This window comes from Amphiprion ocellaris, chromosome 20, assembly GCF_022539595.1.
Source record: "Amphiprion ocellaris isolate individual 3 ecotype Okinawa chromosome 20, ASM2253959v1, whole genome shotgun sequence".
In the NCBI taxonomy this organism is placed as follows: domain Eukaryota; kingdom Metazoa; phylum Chordata; class Actinopteri; family Pomacentridae; genus Amphiprion; species Amphiprion ocellaris.
Genome location: NC_072785.1, coordinates 28,678,524 through 28,697,699, shown reverse-complemented (window position 1 = coordinate 28,697,699; position 19,176 = coordinate 28,678,524). Strand labels below are relative to the sequence as shown.

At 37.6% G+C, this 19,176-nt stretch overlaps 2 protein-coding genes across 8 annotated transcripts in view; one reads left to right on the top strand and one right to left on the bottom strand.

Moving 5' to 3' along the window:
* The window catches only part of nsd2 (nuclear receptor binding SET domain protein 2), a 29,141-nt gene extending 16,905 nt beyond the window's left edge, over window positions 1-12,236 (bottom strand). Inside the window, exons 1-12 of one of the 3 annotated variants that reach the window (XM_023287691.3) lie at window positions 12,048-12,236; window positions 9,964-10,614; window positions 9,162-9,348; window positions 8,795-8,958; window positions 6,815-7,255; window positions 5,986-6,190; window positions 4,073-4,173; window positions 3,779-3,890; window positions 3,501-3,616; window positions 2,287-2,376; window positions 529-655; window positions 225-425 (exon numbers count right to left, since the gene is read on the bottom strand). In XM_023287691.3, coding sequence (XP_023143459.1) covers window positions 225-425; window positions 529-655; window positions 2,287-2,376; window positions 3,501-3,616; window positions 3,779-3,890; window positions 4,073-4,173; window positions 5,986-6,190; window positions 6,815-7,255; window positions 8,795-8,958; window positions 9,162-9,348; window positions 9,964-10,584 — 2,365 coding nt within the window. In that variant the 5' untranslated portion in view covers window positions 10,585-10,614; window positions 12,048-12,236. The other 2 variants (XM_035956016.2, XM_023287692.3) reach the window with 2 other exon arrangements.
* A 3,453-nt stretch (window positions 12,237-15,689) lies between these two features.
* The window catches only part of letm1 (leucine zipper-EF-hand containing transmembrane protein 1), a 36,477-nt gene continuing 32,990 nt past the window's right edge, over window positions 15,690-19,176 (top strand). For 3 of the 5 annotated variants that reach the window (XM_055005593.1, XM_055005591.1, XM_055005590.1), the window contains exon 1: window positions 15,690-16,002. In XM_055005593.1, the coding sequence (XP_054861568.1) occupies window positions 15,924-16,002 (79 nt within the window). In that variant the 5' untranslated portion in view covers window positions 15,690-15,923. The remainder of the gene's footprint in view (window positions 16,003-19,176) is intronic. The other 2 variants (XM_055005592.1, XM_055005594.1) reach the window with 2 other exon arrangements.

Genomic DNA, 19,176 nt, shown 5'->3' with positions numbered 1-19,176 from the left:
TGATTTTATAAAAGTCTTTAAATGTCATAATGAGTTCCTGGCTGATAAAGATGATGATGGGTTTCCTTTACAGCCCTAAAATCGCTAACTTCCAACCTCGGCAGCTTTACAAAAGCAACCATAAATTTACACAATGTGGTCTGAAGGTTCAGCATTCCAGAAATGAACAATTTATAACTGCATATAAATGAATCAGAAAACGCTCAGCCTCATGAGATGCTCACCCTTGGTCGACTTCTGCTTGGTGCGGCAGCCGTAGTGGCAGCTCAGGCAGGCGTGAAGCGGGCAGCGGAAGCCCCTGTTGTCGAACACGGTGAGGGGGTTCAGACGGACGCAGGCCTCGTGGTAAAACTTGCCGCAGTGCGGGACGTGGCAGCGGCGGACTTTACCGTCCGACTGCTTGCAGTTGAAACATGAGTGAACTCCTGAGAGGGAGGAAGACAGCGACGATCACAAACATGACGCTAATATTACTCCTGTCATCGTGGCTTTAAGGTTGGTTTCCAGCATAAATTACAGCCTCCTCACCTGTGCTGCATGCCTGGCACAGCAGCTTGTCATCAGGTTTGAAGGACAAACCCAGACAGTGGAGGTGAAACATCCCACAACATTGTCCTTCACAGGGCACCAGGTCCTCACCAGCCTGTTCACACCCCTGTACAGAAACGTATAAACTCAGATCAAAACATATGCAGACACAGGGGCATATGGAATCAGAATGAAAGCGTTTTCCCATTGCTGGAACTTTGTCAGCTGTTTTAGGGCGACCTGAACCGTTTTGCACTAGAAGAGCCACTCGTGCAGAAATGCTTTTAGAATAAAGTACCTCCTCCAGGGTTTCGATGTAATTTGGTTTACTTGGAGAGGTCAATAAGCTCCATTTTTCCACTCTCTCAATGTCCTCATCGAGTAAGTTTTCTCCTCTCTAACATCACCATCAACAACAGAAAATGTACCACTTACACTACAGTTCAAAAGTTTAGGGTCACTTAGAAATGTCCTTATTTTTGAAAGAAAAGCATTTTTTTCCTGATGAAGATAACATTAAATGAATCATAAATCCAGTCTAGACATTGTTAATGTGGTAAATGACTATTCTAGCTGGAAACGGCTGATTTTTAATGGAATATCTCCATAGAGGTACAGAGGAACATTTCCAGCAACCATCACGCCTGTGTTCTAATGCTACATTGTGTTAGCTAATGGTGTTGAAAGGCTCATTGATGATTAGAAAACCCTTGTGCAGTTATGTTAGCACATGGATAAAAGTGTGAGTTTTCATGGTAAACATGAAATTGTCTGGGTGATCCCAAACTTTTGAATGGTAGTGTAGGTCAAGACGATAATAGGCAAGACAATATATAAAAAAACAGAATGAAGATTAAAAAAATAGGACTATACACACTGCGTGCACCTCTCACATATATTGATACATACAGGTATGATGAATGTGATAGGTAGCTTTTATAACTGTATGTCTAGTTGTACCACAAAAACAAACATATTGCAACACATTTTCTATTTTCTGGTTTTTAATCTTTAACAGTTTGTGAGATACTGTCAATTAGTGTCAAATTTCACACTGACAGTGGGTCGACGGGCTGTTTATAAAAATAATCAATCTAAAATTTCACAGATATCTTCAAAAATATCCATGTTTTACTCTATAAAAATGCAGACAAATCAGACATAGTCGAGCAGAAACCGTCTGAAACCTGTAAATCTACCTAATTATCCATCATGTCAGATCTGTATATGTGAAATGCATACAGCATATAGAAGTCTTTAGTATTTTTTATCTTTAGTATATTTAGTATTTTTTAAATCTTGTTTCCTTTTTATCTATTACTCATCATTTCTCCCTATTTCTGTAGTGTGTGAATTTCCCTACTGATGGATAAATAAAGTTTATCTTATAACAAACCCTCTGTTGTTCTATTAATTATGTGCTCTCAGAACACGATTTCCATCCAGTAACTACCGTTTGTCATTGTTTTGGTGTACTTGGAGTAAACATCACGGTTGTGTTTATGTCTTACAGGCTGCTATTTATAATTGTACTGCACTTTGGTTCAACTCCTGTAATTTTAAATGTGCTTCATAAACAAAATTGACTTGAATCTTCTGACGCTACACAGCAATAGAAAGAGGAAGGTTGCTAAGCTAAACAGGGAGAAGCGAAACCAAATCAGCTGAAAGTAAGTGTGAAAAACCTTTAACTGTTAAAACACTGAAAGCATGTCTTTATCCTACAAACACTGGACAATATAAGTAGCGAAGACCTACCTGACAGACAAACTCTTTCTTCCGTTCGCCCTTCTTTGTCCCGTCTAAACTGTCGCTCGGAGAATCAGGACGTCCTTCACTCCCAGAACCCTGCAGCAAACGGCATCAGAGCAAGACAACAGCAATCAGTAACACTTTTACAGGCGTGTCTTCATGCTAAATAAGGTACATTTATTGAAAATTAATCCAATAACATCTGAGTAATAAAGGAAACTAATCACAACCACCGGTGGGGCTTTGTTACTTTAAGCCAGGGGTGTCAAACTCATTTTCGTTCAGGTTCCACATTCAGCCCAATTTGATCTCAAGTGACCAGTAAAAATCACTGCATAATAACCTATAAATAACCACAACTCCAAACTTTTCCATTTGTTTTAGTGCAAAAAATTATGTTCTGAAAAAGTTCATATTTAAGGAATTTTCTTTTTATAAAACATTATGAACAACCTGGAATTTCTAAAGAAAAATACACTGAATTTCAACAACAGTAGTCCTCAGTTTATCATTTATACATTACAACTTACAGATCAGACTTTATCTACAAAGACGCAAAACATTTAGTCATCTGGAACTGAATAATGTAGTATTTTAGTTTATGATCAAAATGATAAAAAAGACAAAAAACAACAAAAACAAGACAAAACATTACAAAAATGACACAAAATGACAAAAAAATGAGACACGACAAAACAAAGAGACAAAAAAACTTGACAAAAAAGTTACAAAGCGACAAAAAAATGGACAAACGGCAAAAACAAAACAGATTACATTATTGACAAACAGGACAATAAATGACAAAAGCAAGAAACAAAATGACAAAATAATAGACACACACAAGGGAGACAAGAAAAGCCAAAACGACAAAAATGAGAAATTACAAAAACAAGACAAAACATTACAAAAATGAGACACAAAATGACAAAACAACAACGAGCAATCTAGTATTTTACTCTATGATCAAAACAACTTGTCATCGTCTAGAAATTATGTTAAATTTAGTTTTACAAATTTACAATCTGCAGTTAATGTTTTCTCTGTAATTTTTACACGTTGCCACTTTGTCATCCTGTGTCTGATAAGAAAAGGCAAGAGAGCTTTTCCAAGTTTTTTATATGGAAAAAAGTGTCTAAAAATGATGACTGAAGCAAACTTGAATTAGTGATAATAATTTGGTGTAATTTCTTTCAAAAGCACATGAGGTTATTTCCTCTCACCTCAGGATCAGGACATGGCGAGGACCGCCTCTTCTTCGCCTTGGATGGTGTCGCCTGACTCTCTCCATCCTGTTTCCTTTTCCTTCTACGCTTTGGTTTGGCTGCATCATCGTCGTCTGTGTGCAGTCAAAATGTTTGGACTTTAATAACAGAGTACTACAAACCTCAAACGAGGCAGAAAAGAGATAATTTGTCCACAGAACAACTCACAGAGGTGTGAATTTAAAGGAGAAGCCAAGAAATGGTGCTTTTTTACATAAAGAGTATTGTTTCTTTACCATTGAGGAGACCTTTAGGCTTTTTCACCCATTTCTTGGGTTCTTTCACATCTTTTACGTCCGTTTTCTTTCTTCTTCTCCTCTTTTTCTCAGTTCCTTCTGAAGTCGAAGCCTGTGAAGATAAATTCTCAGTCAGCATGTAGACGTAAAAAACAACAGAACAAAAAAAGCACATTCTTGGTACAAAAATACTACACTTGAACATTTTATTTTTGTAATGCACATGATAAACGGATAATTCATCTTCTCTACAGAGCAAGTAATCCTGAATCATCACATCAGGTAGAAACTCACCTGTTTTTCAGCATCCTTGCCGGTTCTGCATCTCTTCTTTGGCTGCTGCTCTTTGTCTGCCACGTCTGCTAGCGGCCTTTTCTTCTTTCGCTCCCTTTTCACTAAAAACAACAACAAATAAAGATATTGAAATGCATAAATCTGGTTTATGTAGCTAGGATATTAAAAGCTACCAGTGTTTCCAGCCAGCATTTCACGCAGCTCGATAAGTAGAAAAAGTTTTCCTCATCCCTAACTAGAGGATAAAGAAAATAGAAAAAGGGTCAGAATGAAACTGTCACATTTAGTTTAAGTTCAGGCATCTATACTAGAATTATCTTTATTGCTGTGTTTCAGCAACATGTATTTATGCATATTTCTGAAATATTGCATGAGAAAAAAACATCCCTAATTTTGCAAGAAAGTTTTTACGCTTGGTTCAAGTAATGAAAATGCATAATGGGAGATGGACACACCTTTTCCAAATAAATCTTGACTTTGTGACTCTGGACAGCTTTAAACAGGGATGTCAAACATACGGCCCAGGATGACTTTGCACAGTGTAAAAATTACACTTTGCAAAGTCTGAAAATTGCAGTTTTTCAGTAAAAGCAACTGCTATTTTAAATTTGTCCACTGAACTACTACGGCTTTTATGTGTTCATGTCTAAATTTTGTATACTTCCTACTTTAGTTTGTGTGGTGGTCAGGATTACTACACAGATGTGTAAATGAAAGTAAAATTTTAAAAAATTATAAAATACGATACTGTTCACTTCCAGATACCTGCAACTAAATGTTTTGTACCTTTTGTTGATAAACTGTGATCTATATTATATATATACTTTTTTTGCTCATTTTCTTCTATATTTGGGTTTATATATTATCATTGTTATTTATATTTTTTGTTTTATTTTATTGCTAATTTTTTTAGCTATATATATCTATTTTTTTGGAGGGGGGGTTTGTTAATTTTTTTCTATATTTGGGTCTTACAGAGTCTAGAAATTTTCATGTTGTTCATGATGTTTTGCAAAAAGACAGTTCCTTAAATGTGAATATTTTCAGAATGCACTTTATTGTACTAAAACAAAGAAAAAAATGAAGCGATATTTATCGATTATTATGCTGTGATTTTACTGGTCACATGAGATCAAATTGGGCCGAATGTGGAACCTGAACTAAGATGAGTCCAACACTCCTGGGTTAAAACACGACCAACACCAGTTGACGTAAACTAATAATTACAACTTTAATAGCTAAAAACAATTCCTGAAGACTTTTCTTCATTTCTGTCATACAAATAGTTTCTTCTTTGTGTTTCTGTTAGTTATTAGCAAACAACTGGTCTGTAAACCTGCAACTACATACTAACAAACATAGCATGAAGCATGTACTGGGTATTGCATACAATATTCCGGAGTAATATGCAGTACAAAACTGTTAAATTGTCTCATTTTACAGCATTTTCGGATGGGCCTATCATTTATTTTTTTCGTCTCTCTTTCTGTCAATAAAGCTACATGGATGCAACATCACTTCAATTTCAAGTTAAGAGTATTAGTTGGTGTAAAGAACAGATTTATTAACTTTTTAATCAATTTTCATGATCAGAAAAAACACACATTGGCCTTTAATACTGGGTTTCCTTTGTAATCTGTGCACAAACTAATTCTCGAACCCACTTATTTCACTGCGTTTCTGAGCTTTAGCCAATAAAAGATGAATGTTTTTTCTTCAAGAGGTGAAATTCTTAAACACACTGACCACATTAAATGATGCATTCCACAACAGACGACCCGCTTCTCTGTTCTACTGCCCACACTTAGCAACTTAAACGAGGAGAATCTGACCATAGCTGGTAAACACATTTGACCAACAGTTGACCGATGGATATTCTTGTTGCGCTGCGAGAGTTTCAAATTTCAACCGACCTGGAACTGAAAGTGGAAGTGAGAAAGCTTCCAAAACGTCATCCGTCGAAGAAACCAGCTTTGTTTTTTTCCTTTTCCTCACAGGGTCGGAGGCGTTGCCCGTCGCAGATATTTTCTTTCTCCTCACCGTCTTGGTTGGAGACTGGGGCTGTCTGGGTCTCCTCTTTTTCTTCTGGGGTACACCCAATTCAGGAGCTGAGGGATTCTGCAAAGAAAACAACCAAATGCATTGAACGATCTAAAATTAAACACAAATTCTCTCAGGCTGTCAAATTATGATCATTGCATTATCATATTATGGTCCTAAGACTGCTTTGATTAAAAAAAAAAAAGAAAAAAAGCTCTTTGTATAATCAAAACTTGATTTTTTTTCAAGAATTTTCTGATGTTTTAAGTTAAAATATACACTCTCAATACTTGCCTGGTCCATTTTGAGAACTACAAACTGGTCAAATATTAAATTATGACTTATGTCCCTGCTTCCAAAAATGTGTGTACGAACTAGAATTGCACCTAAACCAATTAGATGATCGACAGAAAAACAATTATCAGCAATTTTGCTAATCAATCAACTTTCTCGAATGTGAGGATTTATTGCTTTTCTGTTTTATATCTTCACAAAACTAAATAAGTTAGTGTTATTAAATAATACTTATATAGCGCTTTAAGGCACTTAAAGATGCTTTACAAAGTAGGCAGAACTTTTGAATTAGTTTTTGAATGTTGAACAAAAGACATCTGAAGACGTCACATTTTCTGCAATTAATGAAGCAAAATAATTAACAAAGCGATCAGATTATTTGATAAGGTAAAGACTTATTACTGTTACCTGTGAGGATGGATGTGCTTGAAGCATCGCTTTGGAAGAAACTGCGGCATTCAGCTTCTTTTTTGACAGGAACATGTGTAGATCTCCCGCTTCCCTTTTCTTCCACTCTCCAGCTTTGCGTTTTTTTCCGAGTGCTTTTGTCTTTGTCCCCGTTGAAGTGCTGTCTTGGGGCTGGGTGGCTGCCGAGGGTTCGCTGGTGGAGCCCGCTAGCAGGAAGGGGAGATCGGGGCTGAGCCGACACACTCCGTCTAGGTTCATCTCGTCGCTGTTCACCGGCTTCAGCTTCTCCAGGATGAGAGGGTTCAGATGAGGCCCGTTTTCGTCGTACACAAATCCGAAGTTGGCCATGCGAGTGTCCAGCGACATGCTGAGAGCCTCCTTGGCCTGAATGATGCCCATGTTCCACTGAGCACGGAGTTTACGGGGTATAGAGGGAGTTGTCTGCATGACAGGAGGCAAAAATAGCAAAATAAATCACAATTTACAACTGACACATGATGTTCAAATACCTGAATGCACAGTGTCACTTTTAATGGTTCAAATGCTGCTTACGTACAATTTCCTGACCATATTTATTCTGTTTTATTGGGTTTTTAAATTTCATTTCATTTACCTCCCATATTGTATATATCTGGCCTCCTTTGCATATGTTGTCATTTTTAATAGTGTCTTGTTTTATATTTACATTTGATTTTATTATTTAATGTTGATATTTTATTTCTTATTGCTTGTTATCAATGCACCGTCTAGCGGAAGCTATTTATATTTTCGCTATGCCCCATGTATGATGACAATAAAGCCATTCTATTCTCAAAAGGTTGGTTAGCAGGTATAGAGATTACTTGCCCAAATTTGTGCTGCTAACATATTTCCTGTGTCAGAAAGTCAGCTAAAGGTATGACTAATCTAGTTTCTTGTGTAACTGCTTTAAATTTAGGAAAATAATTCACAAAAATAATCCTCTAATACAACAAATTTGGTAACGAAGCAGCAAAATATACGTTGGCATTTCCCTGGGATACTATTTAAATGTGTTGTATTATGTTTTTATTGTACACTATGTGTGATAAGGTTAGTTTTTAGCGTATTTTGTTGCATGAAGTGCAATATATTGTGGAGTTGCAGCTGTAATCTAACAATTTCACCCCAGTCAAATTTCTCTTTGGGACAATAAATTTAATCTTATCTTTCTTATCTTATAAAACCAACATTTTAATACAACAAATTTGGTAACCATGCAGCAGAATACATGTCGGTATCTCCCTATAATATTATTTTAATGTGTCGTATTAGGTTCTTATTGTACACTATGTGTGATAAGGTTAGTTTTTAGCGTATTTTGTTGCATGAAGTGCAATATATTGTGGAGTTGCAGCTGTAATCTAACAATTTCATCACAGACAAATTTCTCTTTGGGACAATGAAGTTAATCTTATCGCTCACCTTAAAAAAAAAAAAAACATTTTAACCACTTGAAGCCCAACATGGGACAAGAGATGCCCATTTTCCATTGAACATATGTCACTTTTAATCCATGTTGTGCATTAAAGGGTTAATACAACAAATTTGGAAACCATACAGCAGAATATGTGTCAGTATCTCCCTATAATATTATTATAATGTGTTGTATTAGGTTCTTATTGTATACTATGTGTGATTGGCTAGTTTTTATTGTATGAAATGCAACATATTGTGGAGCTGCAGCTGTAATCTAACAACTTCTCCCCGGACACATTTATCTTTGGGACAATGAAGTTAATCTTATCTCTTTTGTCTTATAAAACCAACATTTTAAAACTTCTGATTGACCTTACTAACCATCTAAAAACTGAAGAATGACAAAAACTTGTATGAAACATTTTAAGGCAGTGCAGCATTTTAATGTTGCAAGGAGTCCAAGCCAAGTCTTTCCAAACAATATCACACAACATCCTCTGAAGTCAATATGGAAAGGCACCACTTAGAAAGTAGCTGATTTACCTTTTTGTGGATCACCCTTGAGGCTGGCTGTTTGCTTCTCTGGCTGAGCTCCTGGTATTGATCCTCCCCAGTGAAGGACACCATGTTCTTCTCAAAGATGTAGCTTCTCTCTGGGGCGTCTCCAAAATACTGCACATGGTAAAAGAGACCTGTCCTGCTGTTGACTGTTAAAAAAAAGACAAAAAAATGCAAGAAATTAATGATAATGGTATCAAACTGGCACTTTAAAACTGGAAACGTGTCCCGTGTACACAGTACAAATGTAACACTAGTCATAACTAAAGTGTTTAACAAACCACAAAGCTCCACCTGTCAACTTTATGACAGAAAAGTTAAAATTTCACAAGCAGTGACGAGTGTATCTCACTTTTCGGTTTCTGTTTGACATGATAGTTGATTTCTGGGTCTGTGGTCACCATGCAGGGCCACCAGGGGTATCCCGACACCTTCGTCCAAACCAGATCTCCGACAGAGAAGCAAACTGGCCAGGTAGTAGAACTTTCTGCTTTCTTCTCCGTCACTTCTGGCACGAGAACTTCGGGTTCGGGCTCAGGCTGGAGAAGAGAAAGAATAATCAGCATTATTTCCCTACTATTTCAAACACATATGTAAGGTGTGCACAGGGATTTAAAAACTTGTTCTGTCGATTTTCCATGATTTCTAATGTAGAAATCATGTAAAAAAAATACAGAAATACAGACGTGGATCTTATTGTTTCCTTTAAATGTAAGCGTAGTGAATTCAAAACCAGAAATTACCCACATGTCCAGATGTTTAATCAACTTCACGCTTCTTGAACATTCCCTGAAGGTTATTTTTTTTGTAGAATTTTACATTTTTCTTATGTGGAACTCCTTAATATTTTAGAGTTTGAATCATTTTCCCTAATGCTTGTGGGCAAATGCTTAAATTTCAACAGAATTAATGAATTTTATGTTTTGGTTAGTCAACATTTGAGCACTCAGCTCTCCATAGAAAGCTTCCTATTGTTTGACTCCAGCTTCTTTTGTCTTAATACCATCTGACAGATTAACTGTGGCGCTTCATTGTGTTCATGTTTATCTTTAAAGCAGTATTAGAAGTGCAAACTGCAGTGTACTACAGTGACATATCAAGAAAAATAGCAGCTCTGGCTTTTAAAAAAATACCGGTAAGAATAAAAGTAAAACCTCAGCAGCTGCTCCAGCTTCCTCCACAGCATTTGTGTGATCAAGTGGCTCCACAGGGATTACAGATGAGCTGAAATTAGTTTGAAGGTTTGGTTTGAGAGGTCTTCCTTTCCTCGCCTTAGCGTCCTTTCTCTCGTCCGATCCAGACATAGTACCGTCAGTGGCTGTGTCCAAACTGGTCCCATTGGCACAGCACGGCTCAAACAGTGGCTGGTTGACCCCCTGGGGTATTGTCACCTTCAGTTCGGGTTCAGAATGAGGAATGCAATCGAGCTGATGTGTGCCATTAGTGGCGGGGGCTTCGCCGCCCTTCAGCATCGGGGGCCCTGGGGCACAGAGTGTGGGCAGCGGGTCCTGGTCGCCGTTCAGCACACGGGAGGTGAGGTCTTTGAGCCTCTCGTGGCTGTGGTTGTTGTGATTGTGGCCAGCCATCTTCTGCAGAACGCCGCCGTCTTGTAGTGTGGCAGCCAGCTGTACGGTAGCTTTGTCCATTAGCAGAGCTGGGTCACTGCCCATGTCCCCCCGTCCTTTCCGTACACTCAGGGACTCTGGTGGCTGCTTCATGCTGATCGGGTTGGCTGGTTCGGGCATCGAAGGCAGGGAGCTACCTTTGCTGTCCATCCCATCTAAACCCCCTCCAGGCTCACTGAGCTGCAGGACAAGGAGCACAGACAAACTTCTTATTCCATAGGTTCAAGCAAGGAAACATCAAGATCATGTAGGCAATCCTGTGCTCTTCATTCTGCAAATTCTGCAAAATGGCATTCTGGGATATGAATCCCGTGAGCATAACATTACACATTTTACAAAATGGCACTCACTTGCTTCAGCGGAGCATGAACAGAGAGCTCGGAGGCGACACAGAATACTGCACCTGTCACGGAATGTTCCAGCCGCCTGCTTTTGGCTGTTTTTATAAGAAAGTGGAGCGACTCGATTGACCACAAGTCTGAAGCAACAATGCCACAGTCTAGCAAGAGAATATTAACCCCTCAATGAAATCCAGATCCACACACACTGATCAGAACTAATGTGAACGAGGTCAAGTCAACTCTACTCTCGATTGCATCCATGCACATGAGCGAAAAAAACCACAGGGCGGCCGGAAAACCTCTCACCGTGACAATTTTAACTTGGCTTTCCCCAGGAGAAGGGAGCAGCTAGCTGCTAGTTGCAGAATGTGGCTCGGCGGTGTGGAGGAGCAGCCTGCAGGCTCCACCGCATGCAGAATGCCCAATGAGTGGGTGGCTAGCTGTGCCGCGTAACCACCGCATTACCGGCAAGAAAAGCCGCGGAAATGGAAGCAGCTGACAAGCCGGAGTAGCGCAACTGGAGTGCGAATAATTGCTGGAATTTAATGTATCCCACTTCAGCTGCAAGCTAGCGTGTCTATTGTGTTTAACGGCACAGGGTAGTTAGCTCAGTTGCAATGTAACGGCAGCACCGTTGAACGTGTCTAATTAGTGCTGAAGCAGGCGTTTGCAGCAGCCGTTCCGTCCTGATGTTAACTATTAGCGTTAACGTGTAGCCGGTAGGATGCCAACCGTAGCTAGCGGCTATACCGTGTAGTATAAGACAGGGGTTCCAACTAATATCTGAAGCGGAAGCCACGATGTTGGAATCTCATGGATCCCTGCAACAGCCAGGCGGACGAGCATTTTGCCGAAGAGCACAGCCGCATCTCTGTCATCACTACAGTCAGCCATTACACTGGACTCCAGCAAATAGACAAAGCCGCCATCACCAAAAAAGCCAAACGAGCTAACAGATTGAAGCTAATGCTAAATGAACTGTGGCGTCGCCGGTCGTTTTTGCGGCCGCCCGTTTAAGCTGTTCTGCTTTTGTTTGGCCCATGAGCTTAATTTGTAGGCGCCATGACAGCTCGTTTCAAAAAGAAGCTAACGGTGCTAGCCAATGCTAACCAGCGTCCCATTGAAGCCAAGTCAAATTAGCAGGGCTAGCTAGCTAGCGCCACTCGCACTAAAATGGATGGTCGGCCCCGAACATCTGCACTTAGAAAAACTCCCGTCCGGCTAACATCGCCGGGTTGACAATAACATGAAAGACCGTCTCCGGCGGGTTACCTGTTGAACGTCCTCTCGGCGGTTAAAGGGAGAAAATGTCCGTATTCATACTGAAAAGCGGAGGATTTCATTCAAGTCGAATCAAAAGCTTGCGGGAAACTCAAACTCTCCGGCCGACCAGCGCGAAAAATACTCACTTCGGATTGGTCGGCGGCGCAGAGAGGATCCAACCGGTCCTTTCAAAAACCCAACCGTAGGAAGTAGCTGACCCCGGAGCCGCCGTCCGTTTTCAGCCGCTGTCACCGCTTTACGGACTAATTATCAGTATTTAGGGCCTGAAAATCACTGTGTTTATGTCATTCTTAAAACAACAATGCAAATGGACTGTGACGTCTAAGTAAACAGGAACCTTCAGGGAACGTTTTATAAATGTTCCCTGAAGGTTCTGTTTTCTGGGTTGTGTTTATAAGAAACTGACTTTTTAAAAATTAAATTCTACAAAAAGTAAACTTCAGGGAACCTTGAGGGAACGTTTCATAAATGTTTCCTGAAGGTTCCCTTAAGATTTCTGTTTTCTGGGCTGCTTATATAAGAGACTGACTTTTAAAAAATAAAATTCTACAAAATCTAAACATCAGGGAACCTTCAGGCAACCTTCAGGGAATGTTTCATAAATGTTCCCTGAAGATTTCTGTTTACTGGACTGTGTTTATAATAAAAGTACTTTTTAAAAATAAAATTCTACAAAAACGGAAAATCAGGGAACCTGGAGGGAACGTTTGATAATTGCTCCCTCGAGGTTCCCTAAAGATTACTGTTTTCTGGGCTGTGTTTATAACAAACAATGAGTTTCTTTTAAAATTGTACATTCGCTAACATTTAGACAACTTTCAGACAAGACTCTGCTCTTAAATCACCAGAGGCCTAAAATTTGTGTTAGTTAGACTTATGATCACATTTCAGTATAAGTAAGAACATATATTATTTTTCTTTTTCTTTTCTTTTCTTTTCTTTTCTTCTCCCATTTTCCACTGTTTTAGTCAGTTAATTTTAATTATTCTATTTAAAAAAACTGTGGCCACTTTATACAACTGATCTGCACTGTTTTTTTAATTCATTTTATTTAATTAAATCCTGCTATATTTTGTTTTGTTTTTTATCTTTGCTTATAACGTGCTTTGAATAAGTTCTATGTATGAATGGACGCCGTATAAGTAAAATCATACAACATTACTCCTGCTTTGATTTACATAAACCATTCTCTGATTGTTCTAAATGGCCAGAGAAAACATCTGACTAATTATTTATCAGGGCTAGATAATACCTTGAAGCATCAACATGGTTGGAGAAGAGACTCGGTGCTTTTTTGCTCCACAGGAGCTTTACAGTAAATTCAAGACTAAACCTGCAGTGCCAGCAGGAGAAGCTAAGAGGCGTTAATCCTCATAATACTGCCAGCTTTCAAAATAAAAGCCACCATCTTTTCTTTTTCTTTGAAACTAAGCTGTATTAATTTATATCAAAAATGACAGTAAGGTAATTATGATTGGATGCATTTGATCAATAATTTTGGTAAGAAAGCAAAACAAGACAGAATAAAAGCAAAAAATGTGAAAATAAATGGTACAAATACTTATTTCCAACATAAAAGCAATTCACAGAATTTGTTTTACTCACAATAAAATATTGCATACTGAGTTTGAATATATAAAGAGGAGTAGATCTGACACATTACTTATCAGGTGCTCATAATACAATCTTGAAGTCCCTCCCAGATAGTTTGACCACCATTAACACCTATGTGAGGTTTTTAATGGGCCACTAGCTCCAGATTTAGAGGTGAGAATAAACACCTGGAAATACTCACACTTCAAGTTAAGACTGAAGAAATGTCAGGGGTGAGAAGTGACAGAACCAAAACAGAGAAATCCAGTTGCCTTTGACTGAAGCATAACAGCAGTAATTTCAATAATTACTTTTCACAATAGATTATCCCACATATAGACAGGATCAATCAGGATCTAATGATAAGTAACCCTCGACACATGATATATATCAATTAGATGGAGTTTATTTTACTGAGAAAGTCTCATCATTTGGTAAATATTTTTCTGTCATATCAAGTTTTTTTATTAGGAAGATTTTCCATTTTCCATTGACATTATTGTGTGTGGAGATGCATTGCAGAATATGACCTCAAAAAACAGCAAAAGGAACCAATTTAAATATATTTTATTGCACTGTAATTGGCTGTAGTTTGATAAATTATCGCATATAGACAGAATTTTCAATATTGAAGTCGTAAGTCTGAACTTTTTCCACTTCATTGCAGCATCTCTTCTCCTGTATTATTCTGATGAGCACTCTAATACCAGAAATGATAACTGTACCTGTATTAGTCTGTATAATTTAGATAATCAGTAATCTTACCTGTAAGACAAGAAAAGACAAGACAAGACAAGATGAACAAGACAAGATGAACGAGACAAGATACAAGACAAGACAAGACAAGATGAACAAGACAAGACAAGACAAGACAAGACAAGACAAGACAAGACAAAACAAGACAAGACAAGACAAGACAAGACAAGACAAGACAAGACAAGACAAGACAAGACAAGACTATAATTCCTAATATACCATATAGATTGTCTCTGGGGATCAAGTATTTGTGATTCTGATTATTTTTAGGAGATATTCTTTCAGTTCCTCTGTTCAAAAAGTGTTTAAAAACTCAACTATACAGACAAATATTTTTTATAAATTTTTCTACTTGGGTGTTGGTGTTTTTCAGGTTGCAGTATTTTTACTGGTGTTTTATTACAGTTATTATCTCATGTTTTGTGTATTTTAATGCTTTGTGAAGCACACTGTAAAACCTGTTTTGAAAGGTGCTATAAGAATTTAGGTTTCTTATTATTGTATGTTTCAATCAATGAACATCAATATATGTTTTTATTCTGTTTATATTTCTAAGACTTCAAATAGATAGATAGATAGATAGATAGATAGATAGATAGATAGATAGATAGATAGATAGATAGATAGATAGATAGATAGATAGATAGATAGATAGATAGATAGATAGATAGATAGATAGATAGATAGATAGATTTTTTCTCTTCTTTTTCTAACAATAAGGATAAGGATAAGGACAAACTTTATTGATCCCACAGTGGGGAAAGTTCACAGTTACAGCAGCTCCAAAAGAAAAGTGCAAAAGTATAAAGGCAGTGCAAGAATAAATAAGAAAAAAACACGGTGCAAAAATTGCAGATAACAATATAATAATAATAATAATAATAATAATAATAATAATAATAATAATAATAATAATAATAATAATAATAATACAATAATAATAATAAATAAATAACTTAATAATAATAATAATAATAATAATAATAATAATAATAATAATAATAATAATAATAATAATAATAATAATAATAATAATTCTTACATTTGCACTGTTGATATTTCTAAGATTTTGAATGGGAGCAACTGTAAAAATGCGATGTCCCCTCGGGCATTAATAAAATATAATGAAGCAATTCTATTCGATTCTACCCATAGACTGTATAATAAAGATTCTTTATCGTCTGTAATTCTACCGGCTTTTATTTTATAAACAAGGCCGGAAGTTGCCAGGTTCCTGACATGCGCAGACCGCACGACTTACTTCACCAACAGTTTGACGTCATCCGCGGGCTGTCCGTCAGGGAAGGGCAGAACATGGATCTACATTTTCCGACGTGCACTTCACTCTGAGCTCGGTAAAGCACCCCGGAAGGTTTCGGTTCGGTCTCTATGAACCACGCTAGCGGCGCTTTGGCTTCCAACTCAACAAAGAGCCGCAGCTAGCGTTAGCCGGTCAGCTAGCCCTGTAACTTTTACTGTAACTGTTAAAAAGGAAGCGACTTTTCTCAGCGAAGCATGGCGTTAATCCTGTTAACGAGGTCCCGGGCGCCTTTAATGAAAACCTCCAGGTCACTAAAGAGCGAATTCCGCAAAGGTAAGTCCTCCCGTCGTTGTTGTTCGCCTTGTTTCTGCTTAACGCGCTGTTTATAATGGCGAAATAACACAGCAGCTAGCATGCTAGCAGCCTCACAGGCAAGTGGTCTTGGGTCTGTTTATGTTTTCAGGAAGACTCAAGGTGACAGCGGATATCTGGGCATCACATTTCAGAAATATAACCATTACCTTCCAGGTACCACGTTATAATAAGCTTGTATTGGAGTGTAGAAGCTGTCACCACAGCTAGGAGTGAATTATGGGGGGTAAACATAATACTGGGTTCAGGTTATCCGAGGACAACCTGAGCAGAGCACCCCTTCCCCTCTCTGCAGTCTGAGAGGATGCTGGTTGCCATGGCACACAGCCTCCCTCCTGATTATTCAGCATCCACCAGATATCCTCACACCGCACAAAGACAGGCACAGAAACATGAATGAAGCTCTATTCTGGCTCTATTGTGTGCAGATTTGAGCTAATTTATTCAAATGTCACAACGGAGCACTCTTTATCGTTGTGCTTTTTCACATTTCACCACTTTGAAATGCTGTGTCAGAGCGTTACAGTGTTGTTGTTCATGCAAAACACTGCAGGAATCCAGTTCACAATGTTTGATTTGCATTTTGGGGCACTATTAAGGCAGAATAACAATGCAATTGGCAAATCTTAAATAGAAAGCATCACAATTTTTAAATTTTGTGTCAGTTTTTTGTACAGATTCATGATATCTGTTTTCTGTAAAGCTCCCATCACGTATTTTAAAGCTATTACACTGTGAATATAGAGCTGAAATCGGACTTTAAATGAACAAATCCGTCATTCTAAGTCACAATTCTGCAATATTTCACTAATTGTCAGTCATTTTTAAGAGAAGAAATGTCTAAAATCTCTGATTACAGCTTTTTAAATGGAAATATTTTCTAGTTTCTTTCCGCCTCTTTGAAATAATTTCAATATCTTTGGGTTGTGTATAAAACAAGACATTTCAAGAAATAATTTCTCCACATTTTTTGACATTTTAAAGACCGAACAACTAGTTGACTAATAAAGAAAATCAGCTGACATTGAGAATAATTGTTATTTGATCAAAAAAGGGAAGTAATAGCTATCATAGTATCATAAAATGCCAATGTAAAGTGAGTTAGGAGGAGTAAAACCAGAATTTTCTGACATTTTATAGACCAAACAACAAGTTGATTAATCAATACGATTAGTTGACTCTGAAAATAATCATTATTTGATCAAAAAAGTGAAGAAATGTTGACCAAAATGTCATTAAATGTCAAAGTAACTTGAGTTTGGAGGAGTAAAACCAGCATTTTCTGACATTTACAACCTTCTTTATTAACCAGTAGATAAATAAATATGTCTAAGCCTATTTTTGCCATTTTTTTTTAACATAAAAATTGTCTTGGAGCATGAACAAAAATGTTAATTTCATGTAAAATGAGTCAAAAAAGACCAAATCTGTTGCTTTTTCTCTGCAGTTCATGAGCAGAGATGCACGCATGTGACAAGGTAGCATCAACTTATAATTATTAAACTTATAATATCACAAAAAACAACCAGCATTTTCTAGTAGTAAAATGGCAAATCCTTGGTGTTATTACAATTAATTATTATCAAAATGAGCGTAAAGTAGTTTTTCGCATGTGAGCGGCTGCAACTGTTGAAGGAATTGTCAACTATTTTGATCATAAATTGACTGTTTTGAGTAATCTTTTAAGTAAAAAACTCCCAAATCCTCTGATTCCAGCCTCTTTAATTACAATATATTCAGTTTATTTACACTTCTGTGACAGTAAACTGAACTCTTTTGTGTTTGTGGACAAAACAAGATGTGAGGACGTCATCTTAAGCTTTGGGAAACACTCATCAACATTTTCCAACGCTTAATACATTGATTAATAATCTCCAATAAATTAAAAATGAGTTGCAGCCTGTTATGGTACACACGTTTGTTATTTGTGGGAGATTTTGCCTACTGTTTATGCCATGGTAACTGTCCGTTTAATGTTTTTTTTTTGTGGATAAAATCATCGTGTATGACTTTTTATAGCAATATTGCTTTTAAATATGCTGTTTGCATCCTTGAAGCACCTTAAATTTCCAGGCATTTTATTCCTGTGTTATGATTTCACAGATAATTCTCAGCATCACAGGTTATAGTTAGATCTTAGCCGCACGCATCAGTCACTGCTATGACTAATGGAGGAATCATAGCGCTGCCTAAACACTCACACTGATCACATTTATCTGCTAACTGGGCAGACAAATGCAGTAGTTTCACATCACTGCATGTGTTTAACAAGCTGTTGTATAGCAGGTCTAGATATTAAACTGATGTGTTTCTTTGGTTTTTTAATTAATAGGAGTCGGTGAATAACGCCGGAGACATTAGGAGGTTTATGCTGCAGGAGAAACCTTTTATGTCTGCAGTCGCTTTAATGTGTTTCCTCAATGCATCGACGTCGCTCTTATAAATAGACGAGAGGGTCATGATGGGGATTTGCCCGTCTGTGGTGGACGGACTGAGACCATGCCGCTGGCTTCAGGCCCAGATTATCAGACAAATTGCTGGGCTTCCATGAGGAAAGGTCACTGCTTTTTATAACTCCACCTGAGACATGCTGAGATCATTTTGTTGTTTCACGTTTGCTCATGATATCAGTTACTTATAAGTGGAGTCGTTTCCTGGTAATGAATACTTCTTTGCATGTTCATAGAAGTGAGTCGATAAGGGTCATTCCAGAACTGGAGGACATTTGGGCTTCTTGAAAAATAAACCTCCCCTTTTACAGGTTTCTGCTCCACATTCATCAATAACAGGTAATAAACTATCAAAGGCCTGATTGGCTCAGCTTACACATCAATTGTAGCATTTTTATTTTATGTTTTATGTGTTGTTTGCGAACCCTACTCTAGTCACAGTAACAGGGTTGCTAATCCATGCTAATGTTAGCTTTTTCTCAGCAGTAGAAGCTAGATAGAGGACAAACTGACTGATGGAAAACAGTCGAAAGAATTAGTTTAATTCTGATAATATGAGGTAGAGTGAGACATTCAATCAAGGCTGACAATGTTATGAAAATATAAAAAATAGAAGAGAGGACATAGCTTTGCTCTACCCATTCTTTAGGAAAACTGTTTGGTGATGTTTATGACAAAAACAAGA